This window comes from Elaeis guineensis, chromosome 3 (assembly GCF_000442705.2).
Source record: "Elaeis guineensis isolate ETL-2024a chromosome 3, EG11, whole genome shotgun sequence".
In the NCBI taxonomy this organism is placed as follows: Eukaryota; Viridiplantae; Streptophyta; class Magnoliopsida; order Arecales; family Arecaceae; genus Elaeis; species Elaeis guineensis.
This window is the reverse complement of record NC_025995.2, coordinates 109622424-109636532: the sequence shown is the minus strand read 5'-3', so window position 1 is coordinate 109636532 and position 14109 is coordinate 109622424. Positions and strand designations below refer to the sequence as shown.

The 14109-nt window shown below is 35.2% G+C and overlaps 1 protein-coding gene across 1 annotated transcript; it reads right to left on the bottom strand.

Annotated features, from left to right (window-relative positions):
• Nucleotides 1-11676: 11676 nt before the first annotated feature.
• LOC105041005 (chalcone synthase) lies at nt 11677-13531 on the bottom strand. Its single transcript, XM_010917786.4, has 2 exons — nt 13266-13531; nt 11677-12795 (listed from the first exon to the last, which is right to left on the bottom strand). The coding sequence occupies exons 1-2, from the start codon at nt 13441-13443 to the stop codon at nt 11804-11806; spliced, it is 1170 nt and encodes a 389-aa protein (XP_010916088.1). The 5' UTR covers nt 13444-13531; the 3' UTR covers nt 11677-11803.
• Nucleotides 13532-14109: the final 578 nt, after the last annotated feature.

The following is a 14109-nucleotide window of genomic DNA, read 5'->3' as shown; positions in this document are numbered from 1 at the left end:
AGAGAAAAAGAAGGAGAAATATTTTTCTTTCCTTCTTGGTGATTTGGTTCAGATCCCATCAGATCTATGCGAAGGAGTTCATGCAGCCTTCATCTTCTTCGAGTGTAGGGAGAGAATTCAGATTTAAGACTGAAGAGCGAGATCTGCAAGGCGCTAGCACATCGATGATTTTAGTGCTTCCATCAGGCATCTTTGTGTGGATACTAGTAGAGGTCGGATATGTACGTGGCTATGATCGGAACCCCAGACATCCGTAGGATCTGAAGGTATGAAGATCAAATCTTCAATTTTCTTCTGACGCCTTTTATTTTTCTTTTTCAGATTTCAGATCATGGTCACATGTTCATGTCAAGATTCTAAGCATGTTTTTTAGATCTGATCTAGTACATATATTAAATTAAAAAATTTCAATTTATTTACTTTTGCTGTATAAAATATTTATAAAATTTTTAAACTACACGTACGAAACCACCATATTTTCTAACAACATAATTGTATCTCAATTATTCATCCATAAAAAATTATATTAAGTTTGTCTATCCATAGTTACCCAATTGATCCCTCATGGCACTAGCCCTATCTCCATTAGCTGCAGTCTCCTGACCCTCTTTATGCTAATTAGCTGCTTCACTCTCCTTTCCCACTTCATCTGTAGCAGACTTTTCAAATTGCTCTTCATCATTGACAGGCTTTTTCTTCCACTGTAGTCGACTCAATCTTCCTTTTATACTTCAATATATGCATAAACACAATCATATAATTAAACAATGAAAGTATATAATCGGACCAAATATATGTATAACTAAACACATGAATTTGATAACCATACTTACTGTCGCTTAAAAATTGTACTTCAGTATCTATTTCGACTGCATGCCCTCCATCTATTTTTTTCTCACAGACAATCTCTTTTTTTGAACCTTCACGAATAAGGAGTGCACTATATTCAGCTCGTAGCTTTATAATATCACTCGATCTTAAGTCCAATTGTACCCCACATTGCAATAGTTTCATATAATGTATCACAAAAACTCCATAATTAATTCTCCTAAAATTAAAATAGTGACTGAACACAAAATTAAAATTCATGATAAGTATATATGAACTTGTTTGATATTAAACTGATACCCACGTAGGGTCCTATTGGGGATAATCATCAATTTGCGGAAGCGACCAATCTGAAACTTGAGGTATATTATGATTTTTAGCCAAATATTGATAAATTTAATTTTTTTATTACGATTAATCAGTAATTTATCAGTGATTTATACCATGGCAATATGCACAGGGTTGAGGAAGCATACCAAATTAGGTGTATCAGGATAATAGGTGGATGAAAAGAGAGAGGAGTAATGCTTGAAGCATTTCTTCTCTATATCCATCACTAGTAGGTGCCAGTGGCTGGTTGTGCATAAGGGCATGAAGGCCAATTTTGCTGCATTAATTTTGAATTGAAAACCTATGAGAACATTATATGAAAATTCTCAAGGTCTCTGTTGTGTATGTTGCTATAGAAAATATAAAAAATACAAGATCAATAATAATATATAGGATGATTTTAAAGTAAAAAAACTTTAATCAAAAACTCACCAACAGCCATGGCCTGATGAATACACAAGAAAGATACTTATGTGGTTCAGATTCCTGGTGCTTCCAAAAGAGTATCGTGAATGCATCGATAACTTACATAATAGTTCAAAGCATTTAAAAATGTTAGTCAATCATTTTTATCCTAAATAATTTTTATGTATCAACTTACATCATCTTCTAACATTTGATTGAATAGTAGCTCATGAACTTACATTCGTGAAACAAAGCTACTTCCATTGGACCAAACTACTACCCTGTACTCACATAGAAAATTCATGTAACTACATATTAGTACTATGTAATTAATATTGAAGACTGTGTAATCAAAGGCAAAAATATATAATCGATGACATTTTCAGTATAACTAAAAATATATTACCAGTTCATGATTGGTGGGAGGAATCTTGCTATCATCTCTCTCTCTTCCTCTGTAATATATTTTGACCCCGGATAATCCAGTAATTTCTTATGATACACCTGAATATTATCAAAAGTAAAATTGAGTTTACAAGTATCATTGTATGCATTCAAAAAAAATAGAAGTATAGGTATTTGTGTACCAAACGGAATTGAGTAATCAAGCTATTTGCATCACATTGTCTGCATCAATGACATATGTAATGGTGGGGACCGAGGTGTCTCACATGTGGACTTCTTCAACTATTTTATTTTTCATTGATCGACAGGTATGTAGAGTTACAAAAGGACTTTTTATCTTTACAGATTTCTCTCTGTGGCCTCTACTCTTCACCATCTTAATTATTGAATTTGATTTTTTTATTAACCCACCTACACCCCTCCTCTTTCTAGCACCACCCATTTATTTCTATTCATATTTTTCTTTCTCCACAATTTCAGCACCTGTTGAAGGAAGATCAAAACAATCGCTAAAAAATTTGGATGGAGCTCCATCATCTCCAACCTCAGCTTCTTCCATATCCTTTGGAGGCACAAGACTTTCTTCAAACTCAACAATTCTTTGCTTTAAATTTTTTTTTTTAGTCAATAAAAATTATCCATCTTAACTTTCGATGCTCTCTCTTGTAGTGTGAGATGATCTTTTTCATTTTTCTTAATCCTCTCCCCCTATCTACTCTCTTCTCTTTTATTTTTTCTTTCCTCATCTTTATATCACATTTTATCTTCTTGGACAGCCCACTTCTCATCTTGGCAATAGCATCGATGTGTGAGTATTGTCCTTCACTTGGTTGGAAGAGCCACTTCTCTTCCTTTTCTTCCACAAGGGGTTGTGACTGCAAAATTAAATATTAGAGTAAATAATTCAATGCACATAAATTCTAAGATTAAAAATATATGGATTTTAGTAATCCAGTGAAATGAAAGCACATATCCTCTATTCTAAAAAAAAAGATATTTTTAAACTTGAAAATACTTACATTCTTGGATGGCACTTTAGCATATCCTAGATTGCAGCTTCCTCCGAATTGAAAATCCTTTTATACTGTAGTTCAAAATATAGAAAAAAATTCATAGTGAATACAATCAACCAAATCCATAACCTTATATAACCTCACCTGCATCATATGAAAAATAAAAACTATATTACAGTAAAATATATATAAAATTATAAAAAGCATCATGAAGGTGATGGGCACTTACACTAAGAGTGGTTACACAACCCTTTAAGTACCCAACATTCACCTTTTCATCTACATTTTATTTTTGTACCAATAAGACTTTCTCTTTGATAATGCTATGCATGAAATCATATACGGCATGACCCCATGCAAAGTTAGAAAGTGAAGAGAGATTCTCCATATATCTATACAATAAACAAGACTGTAAATATTTTTAATATATAAGTTTATAAATAAATTAAAATTATAAAAATTAAAATATTTATCTAAAGATCCATCTAGCAACTTGTATGTTATTTATCGAAAATAAAAATATCCCCATGATGTATAAACACATAAAGCAAATAAAATCTTCAAAGTCCTCTATCCCTTCTCTCTCTACCATGGATAGTATAAGGCCATCCAATCTTTTTTACTTAAATATCTCATTGTCATGTATCCTCTGATCAAAATAATTTCTAACTATATCAATCTTTTTTTAAGTACCCACTTTGAAACTGACATGGTGCCATATATCAGGAGACTTAAAATCAAACCAATATCCCTTGCACTCCATCTCAATAAATGACTATCTATCCTAAAATAATCAAAATCTATATTATATGCCGTAAGTATATCATCAATAACTCCTCTCTCTTATTTGATAGAGGGTACATCAAGCAATGCATGAAATGGAGTCATGCACATGCGGCTCCAGTGGCATTGGCTCATTTTTTTTTAACTTATAACATGAAGAGGTGATATGACGTAATATAACAGTGATAATTAATTAGAGGACCCTTATCACTTTTCACCTCTCTCTCATCGCTGCCCTCACCTCTCTCAACTTCTCTCTCTTCCTCGCTGATGTCATCTTCTAACTCCGATTTATTTGTAACCTACATAAAATAAAAACTTTAAATATAAAAATTCATCACATCTGCAAAGAGACAACGTCAATTATGTAACCAAGGTTAATTTAAAAATAAATACTTAGAAAGTATATATAATCAGAACTCTATGCAACCAAACTTAACAAATAAATTCTGTAATCAAAGTATAAATATAGGTGACTATAACCGATATATGTATAACCAAGTAAATACTTACATAACTAAATCAGCAATCCATATAACTCTCCTATTAAATATGTTGCTAATTCAATCTAATACGTTACCTCCCTACTCTTCTCTTTTTTCTCCTTGTATCTCCTTCTTCAAGCAGTATTTTGGATCGATACAGTCATTTTCTGTCACAAAATAAATACATCAAACAACTAAATAAGATGTTTGTTATATTTAGAACATGCAATAATATCTAAAATATAATGATAATAAATCAGTACACAGTTAAAAAATTTTAATTACATGCTTTACCATAATGATTACACATACCTTATTTTTTGTTTGCAAATCCAACTTTCGGTTACATACCTTCATCTCTTTTTCTTCTGGCTTTATATAATTTCTTCATGATTTAGAGATGAGTGACAGTATTTTGGGACTACAAAATAGGGATAAATCGGGCCACGCCAAGCTTAGGACAGGGGAGAAAAAGGAGCAATTATCGCCGTAGTCGGTCTGGACCCTCAAAAGAAGAGATCGAAGGAAAAAGAAGATAAATGAAAAGGAGAACAGAAAAAAAAGAGGGCATATTGAAAAATTTTCACCGTCAGCTACTGGTAGAGATTGAGAAAAAAGGGAGGGTGGCGGTCGTGTATACCAGGATGGTCAGATGGCGGTGTTGCCAAGGTCTCGACCGATGGTGCCGAAGCATGAGAAGGGGAAGATGATGAACTTGGGGATGAGGGATTGGAGATGAGGGTTAATCATTTTCTCCAAAATCATTAAGAGCATTTCTATCATTTAAATAGGCTTAAACGACAGCATGTGGCAATAGTAGATGGCAGAGATCTAAAAATAAATCCTTAGCAGTCCAGAGATGTTTTATTTCAATTGAAAAATTTAGAGACTTAAAAATAATTTTGGATCAAATTAGGGACTGATAGATATTTTTTTTTATCTGACCAGTGAGAAGGAAAATTTTCTTCAATATGCTCAACTTGAATCTCTTAAAAAAAGTTAGAAAAAGAAGGAAGAATTGTGAAAGTAGAGTTTAAATTCCCTTTTCTTTTATAGATTTTCTATATTGCGAAAGTAGAGTTTGAATTTCTTTTTTCTTTTATTGATTCTCTATACCATATAAACTAAGATATTTAGCCTCTATTTATAATAGTGAGATCTGCTCTTGCATAATTCATATCGGATTCCTCCTTTTAACTTCTAGAAAGATGTTTGCTATTGAACATTCATGTTGGATTCTTCTTTCTAGTTTAAATATGACTAGGCTTCTAAAAAGATATGATTAATATAAAAAATTATGAGAAAAATACTAAAATTCTACAAGAGGTAAATCTTGTCTTATATATCAATTTTGTCTCGTATTATTCTATCTAACTCTCTATGGATTGAAAGATAACATCCGGTCAATTTCTCTCCCAATAATGAAAGTTTTGATTTACTCAGTCTATTTGGAAGCCTAAATGAGAGAGTTTTAGCCCAATTGAATCCTATGGAGGGTTGACCTAAAGTTGTAGAACTCAAAAAGATGCTTAATTTAAAAAAAAAAATCATTTCAATAAAAAAAATATAGCCTTTTGAGATTTGGCATGTGATTCGTCTTCCTCATATTGCAAATTTTGCTCCTAGATCTTGACATCATAGTGGTTGAAATAGTTACATGGAGTTTGGGGATCCTTTGAGATCATTTTTTTTTTTGTATTGGGTGACAGATTTGACTACTAAGAAATATATCACTGTGTCTATCGAACATTTTGAAAAGATATTGTCGGCTTATGATCAAGCTAAGGCTTATATTAATGGTCATGCATGAACAAAGGATTTTGGTTTGAGTTTAGGATGCATCTAAGTACTAGGACCATAACAATACAATATCTTACCATAAAAAACTTGTCAAAAGATATTATTTGAATTTTTTAATCTTATATAATCAATGTAAGACCAAACATATGCCAGTGCAAGTCCAGATACACTTCCTCCTTTTAAGCCTTAACATCCTTGCTAGTGTAGGATTCATATTTATTCAAATCTAGTTATAAGTACAGTGAATCCAATTATAAATATTATGATCAAATTGTGGTCAACCTAAATGAGCCCATGCTACCTCACGTACTCCCCAGTCTATATAGATATGGCCAGATCTGCTCTAATACTATTGGTAACATTTTAGGATTTTCTCATAGAAAATATGTCAGAAGGTCCTATTTGGATTTTTTAGCCTTGTATAGATATCTTGTGTATATGCAGTGCATAACTTGTGGGGCTAAAACCGTGCCCACATAAGTCCTCATAATCACCTAGATAATTATAATGAAATCAGGTAATTTTCCCTCCTTCACTATCAAAAGATCCATAGCAGGGGACTGTTATGGCTACCATAAAATTATAATAGATTGTTCCTGATTGGCTTACAAATGCCATGCATCACTTTTGATCATGATATTGCCCATGTCATCACAGCAGCCATGCGCTGCTGCGATGACATTTGTTAAAATATTTTATATTTATTTGAAGACATGATATTTTACATCCAAAAAATATATCTATTATGCTAGGATAGAACAGTACTCAAAACTAGTTTAATTTTTATCTTTTGATATATAAAATACAGTGAAACTGATGTCAGCTTGAATCTTGGATCTCACCATGTGAAGAGAGATGCCGACCATTTGAACTAGGATTAATTGGCAATTACATTTTTAAAGATTTGAAATCTCATTGTCTTTAGGCACAAGAAAAACAACAAATGTTCAATCGATGTCTATGCATTCTGGACTTTCTAAAAGAGGCTGCTCCTTTACTTATGTTTATGCATTCTTGTCGCCGTTGTGTTATCATGCTTTCCATTTACTTTATCTTGTATTCCAACATCTGCAATTAGGAGGTGCTTGATTCGCAATGGGAATCAAAATCAAAATAAGAATCAGAATGATTTGAAATCAGAATTGAAATCGAAATGATCAAATCCTCCGAAGCATTTGGTTCATGATTGGAATCAGAATCGAAATTGAAATAAAAATTTGAATCCATAGAGGAGAGAAGGAATTGAGTTCTATATAGAATGGGCCATTCCCATTCTATCAAAAAATTAGAATCGGAATGGGACTCCTCCTAATCAAATAATTGGAATAGGAGTCTCTCATTCCTATTCTGATTCCAGACCCTCACTTCCTCCAACCAAGCACCCCCTTAATATTTTGGTATATTACCTGATTCTATATTATCTTACTCTATGCTGCTGAATTGTCTTATACCTTTTGTTCTTGGTTTTTATCCTGTTTTGAAGCATTTTGCTATAAGTTTGCAGTAAGTTGTTAAGTTTTAGGTTGTATCAAGACCTTATTATTAATGAAGTATCTGTCGTTACCCCCCTTCCCCCCCAAAAAAAACAAGGCTGCTCCTTATCAAAAAATAAAGAGTCTTTTGCATATATACTCTTCTAAACATTCAAATTTGCATGAATATCTTTTCAAAATTGATGTTTATATATATATACACACCCTTATAAAATATTTATTTTATATGTATGCACTTTATATATTTATATATATATATATATATATATATATATATATATATATATATATATATATATATATATATGTATCCACATCATCTAACACCATTAAAAAGTTAGTAGATTGAAATTTAAATGATTAAAATATCCTTCTAGATAGATATGCAAAAAGAAAATTTATAATGATATATATAAGTGGCAATTTTATGAGGATATTCGTGTAAATTTGAATGTTTAGAAGGATATATATGCAAAAAATTTTAATTTAATTTTTATTTATTTCATCTAGATGGATTCAGACTCTCTTACTTTACAATATAGTAACATATTACATAATACAACAATATGATAACAATATTATATAATATTTTATATATTAAAATATTATATTATATTTTATTTTTAGATAAAATAGAATGACTATGTCTATTTTATAATAACATGATATACCTTATACATTTTACAAAGATATTTTTGATAAAAAATTTTAACAAAAAATATAATAAGATTACAAATTCTCATTATTATATATGTAATATCCAAATCTATAACTATATCCATTTTGTACAAAAATATAAGTTATTCATTTAATATCATATTTAGATACTTTTCTTAGAAGTATTATAATAAATTAGAGAAAACATGGATAGTTACAATCTATCTATTTTTTAGATAACATAATTTTGATTTATTATTTAATAAAAAGATCATTTTATCTATGTAAGTTGATAAATTAAGTATATTCATATTTTAGTTATGCATGTTAATTTTTCTCCATTAGAATAAGAAAAGAATTAACAAACTAAGAGAAGTGTATTACATGCAAAAAATTTTAATTTAGATTTTTTGTATGTGTATCCTTTCAAATTTTTAAATTTGCATAAATACTCATATAAAATTATTATTTATGTATATATCTTTATAAATTTTTTTTGCATATTTATCTATAAAGATATTTTAGTCATTTTAATTTTAAAATATTAATTTTTAATGATGTTAGATGATGTTGGTATATATACAAAAAAATATTTTATGAAGATATATATATATATATTAATTTTAAAAAAATATTTATATAAATTAAAATATTTAGTAGAGTATATACATTAAAAAAAAATCTAAAACAAAAAAGGGCTGCTGAGAATAGTGGTCAAAAATCCTCAGCTGGACCAGTGATGGACAATTTCCTTTACGCATGCTTGATCGGCAGCAAAAGGTGCAATGCAACTAACCAGGTTTTTTTTTTTAATATTATTTTTTAATACTTATTTCTTAATCTACCCCCTTTCTAATTTATTTATCAAAATATAATAGTTTGAATGAGATGGCGCGGATACGATGAAACTGCATGTTGAACATATGGTTTCAAATGATGTGGATAAAAAATTTAAAATTTAAATTTTTAAATTTAAAACTGAAACTGTATATTGAATATGCGGTTTCACTACTCTAGATGAAATCGTATCTTTAAGATGTGATTTTTTTTTCATTCCCACGCTAATTTTTTTTTCATTTCTGAGGGCGTGGGTGGGGGATTCGTCGGGATCGGGGGGAGGGGAGGGGGGCCATTAGTTGGCTAGGGGACAGTGGCCGGATGGCAGTGGCGGCGAGCTATGGCGTGGCGGGGTGGGGGTGTGGGGTGTGAGTGCTGCGGTTGGAGAGGGCGGAGGGGGTTGCGGGGTGGGGGGTGTGCTTTTATGTTCGCACGGATGGCTGTCGGGGCCCAAAGGGGATGGAGAGTGGTGGTCACGCAGAGCTGAGAATGGATGGTGGGTGTGGAACAGACAGTGATGGGCAAGGCCGCGGTGGGTGCGATGCGGATGGCCATGGTGGGTGCCTCACGAGAGGAGAGCAGAGCAAAATAGGTGGGGGGCCCATGATGGATGACGTGGAGGATGGTAGAGTGGTGTGGGGGCACTGGTGGTGTGTTAGAGGGGGGTGGGTGCGGGTTTGGTTGTCAGTAGAGGAAGGCGGAGGATCGATCGGGGGGTGGGAGGAAGGGAAGGAAGAAATGAGAGAAAAAAAAAGATAGATAATAAAATATTTTTAATTTATTAATAATAAATAATATTATTTGATTAATAATAAATTATTATTATCATTTGATTAATAACACTATCATAAAATATATTTATTATTAAAAATTAATAAATATATTTCATTAAAAAGTAATAAATATATTTATCATTAAAATAAAAATTTATATAATAATAAAATATATATTATTTTAAAAATTTATATAATAATAAAATAATTATTTCAGGAGGCGATCCGTGAATTATTTTAGAAGACGATCCATGGGTTGTCTTCTTTTGAAAAAAAGGACATTGACAAGTCTTTTTGGACTGGCACACGAAAAGGATGACTCCTGTCCTAGGGACCACCTTTTTGGGTGGTTTTGTATTCGCATGGAGTGACAGGGGCACGGGTGCAGGCTTTGCTGGGGCTAGGGTGGGTGGAGGGGGATGGGGGTGCTGGATGGTGGGAGACGTGGATCTTTTTAAATAATAATATTTTATTATTAATCAAATAATAATTAATTATTAATAATAAATAAAAAATAATTTTTGTACTAATCATACAGTAATATTTTTTATTAATAAAATAATAATATTTATTATTAATCAAATATTTAAATACTAATCAAATAATAATAATTTATTATTAATCATATAATAATATTTTATTATTAATCAAATAATAATATTTTATTATTTATCAAATAATAATATTTATTATTAATAAAATAAAAATATTTTATTATCTATATATCTTTTCTTTTTTCTTTTTCTTTTTGTTTTTTCTCCTTATTTTTTCCTTTCCTTCCTCCCACGCCCCGATCGATCCTCTACCTTCCTCTGCCGGTGGCCGACCCACACCCACCCCCCTCCGGCGTGCCACCTACGCCCCGTGCTGCTCCGCCATCCTCTGCGCCATCCATCATGGGCCCCACGCCCATTCCACCTCGTTCTCCCATAGTGAGGCATCCGCCACGGTCTTCCGCACCGCACCCACTGTGGCCCCACCCTATCGCTGTTCAAGCCGCACCCGCCGTCCACCCCCAGCTCTGTGCGACCACCATCCCCTTCTCCTCCCCTTGGGCTCCGACGGCCGTCCGTGCGAATACAAAAGCACATCCACCCCGCAACGCCCTCTGCCCTCCCCCGACAACTACACCCACATCCCATGCCCCCTCGGTGCCGCACCCCACCCCCCCCCCATCGTCCGGCCATTGCCCCCTAGCCGATCGGTGGCCCCCCTCCCCTCCTTCCCTATTTCCAGTGAAGCCCTCACTCGTGCTCCTAGAAATGAAAATAAATAAAAAAATGAGCACCGGCATAGAAAAAAAAAAATCACATCTTGAAGATGCGATTTCATCTAAAAAATTGAAACCGCATGTTCAACATGCGGTTTTAATTTTAAATTAATTAAATTTAAATTTTTAATTTTTTATCTACGTCATTTGAAATTTCTGTGCCACCTCATTCAAATTACTGTATTTTGAAAAATAAATTCGAAAGAGAGATAGGTTGAAAAATAAGTATTAAAATAATAATATTTAAAAGAAAATCCCAACTAACCGCATGTTTTTCCTTAAATTTCCTGGTTTATACGTTTCTACGCTAGCAAAAGTCGCGATTGTTTTCACGAGACGTGACGTTGAATTACCTCATTTAATTTGACCGGAAGCGCGCGTCCAAAGTAGGAATTGACCACATGCCGAAGGTTAACTGCTGCATGGAGAAATATTCATTTTTTTTTGGTAGAAGAGAAATAGTCATTTACTGTGGTAGTGACTAACATACATAGGATCTTACATCAAGATCTCCCACTTCAATACGTCACTTTTTTGCCCTTTTGTGAGCAAACATTACAGTAATTCTTGAAGGAAAATACACTTACTAATTCCATATCACACTCAATCAGGCTTTTTATTCATCCATTTATTCATTGCATATCTCATACATCATCTTTTATAATACTGTTTGGTAGAACGCTGCATCAACTGAACCAAAGAGAAAAAATATAGCATAAAAATCTTAAATAGCCACACTTTTGAGGACGACAGTCTCCATGGTGAGCCCTGGCCCGAATCCATAGAGCACTCCCCAGTCGAGTCCCTCTCCGGTGGTCTCTTTTCCTTCCTTTATTGACCGCTTTCTCATCTCATCCATTATGAAGAACACACAAGCGCTCGACATGTTTCCATACTCGCTAAGCACGTGCCGCGTTGCTCGTAGCTTCTCTGGCTTCAGCTTCAACTTCGCCTCGAACGCATCAAGTATGGCCGGACCACCAGGGTGCGCAATCCAGAACAAAGAATTCCAATCAGAGATACCCAGTGGGTGGAATGCCTCCTCCAGGCTCTTCTCGATGTTCTTGGATATAATGGTGGGGACTTGGTTGAGGAGGTGGAAGGTAAGGCCCACTTCTCTGAGGTGTCCTTCGATGGCCCCTTCGCTATCCGGTAATATTAGCTGTGCTGCCGAAATCATTTGAAAGAGCGGCCTTTCCACATCTTGGATTGGATCCGCTCCAACAATGAGTGCTGCTGCACCGTCAGCGAAGAGAGCCTGGCCTACGAGATTGTCGAAGTGGATGTCGTCGGTGCCTCGGAAGGTGACGACGGTGATCTCAGAGCACACGACAAGCACGCGAGCATCCTTGTTGTTCTCGGCAAGGTCTTTGGCGATGCGAAGTACGGTCCCACCGGCAAAGCAGCCCTGGTGGTAGAGCATGACTCGTTTAACAGATGATTTGAGACCTAAGAGCCTGATGAGCTGGTAGTCGGCCCCGGGCATGTCGACGCCACTGGTAGAGCAGACGACGAGATGGGTGATGTTGGACTTGGGGCGGCCCCATTCCTTGATGGCCTTCACGGCAGCTTCCTTCCCCAGCTTCGGCACCTCCTCCACCAGGATGTCCTGCCGGGCATCCAGAGAGGATGCCATGTAGGCACACATGTTCGGATTCTCCTTGAGGATATCCTCGGTGAGGTGCATGTACCGCTTCTTGATCATGGATTTCTCACCTTCAGAACGATGCAACAAACTAGCGTCAAGAAACAAGGGACTCGTGTATCTTTCATTCAATAGTTTAGATAATAATATGGATCGTTTTGTTTCTCATCAAGGAGCATAGAATAGTTTATAAGAGATAGAATCGAAGTCCTGTCGTAGGATGACGTCAACCACAGATGGGTAGACGGAAAGATACTTGAATTATGGCAGTGATAATCTTGAAACAGCCAGATAGAGTATGGATGTGCATGCATGCATGATCCGGATAAAAATGTGTTACGGACAGCTTCCTCCGCATTACTTTTTTCTTTCTGAGAAGAAAGATGGGAACTCGGAAGGCTTCGGCTCCCTCTATATCATGCATGCATGCTAAGTAGGAGCTACGAGATGGAGCGGGTGTGTTCCTGAGTACTGGTTTTTATGTATTATAAGCAAAAGTATACGAGGAAGCAAGGCATGCAATAATTATATAAGCTCTTACATATGCGTTTGAACTTTTCTTTCAGCTCGACTTTGTGCTCATTTTTGGTGATTCGGAAGTAGAAGTCGGGGTAGGTGCTCTGGTCGACGGCATGAGGAGGGTTGGCGGTTCCGATGGCCATGATCGTCGCCGGGCCATCGGCCCTCTGTGCCTTGCGGATGGATTGGATGCTGGCCATTCTAAGTGGAAGGGAGATGGAGAGATGGGCAGCGGTTACGGAAGGTTTAATTAATTGTTTAAGGAAGAATGCTGAGGAGTGAGGAGTGGCATGCGCTTGGCTCCCATATATATAGCCCTCTGGGTGGAATTCAAAAATGAGGTGCGGACGGAACCAGTCTTTGCTGAGCGTCGATCTGGCCGCGGTTCGTCCCGTCCCAGCTACCAAAAAGGCAGCCCGTGCCATCCACCAACTCCTGCCTTATTTATGCTCCACATACGTTGGATGATGGGACCTTTGCTGGGGAAGCGTGTGGGTTAGGCGGTTGCTAACGTAGTACTTGTTGACAAATACCAGACTGGTTAGAAGGGCTTCGCTCGTTCGCTCAAGCCGGCGCTCAACCCGGCATATGATGCCGCTTTCAGCTTCTAATCCTTGAAAAATTAAATTAGATAATTTTGTCCAAAAAAATTAAATTAAATAATCTCTCTCTCGATCCCTGGAAGGAGATGGGGAGCGAAGAAGGCCTGCTTCTAGAAGACCCAATGAACACCAGATGAGCGAGAGATAGAATTGTAGAACGAGCTTCTAATCCTTGAAAAATTAAATTAGATAATTTTGTCCAAAAAAATTAAATTAAACAATCTTTCTCTCGATCCCTTAAAGGAGATGGGGAGAGAAGAAGGC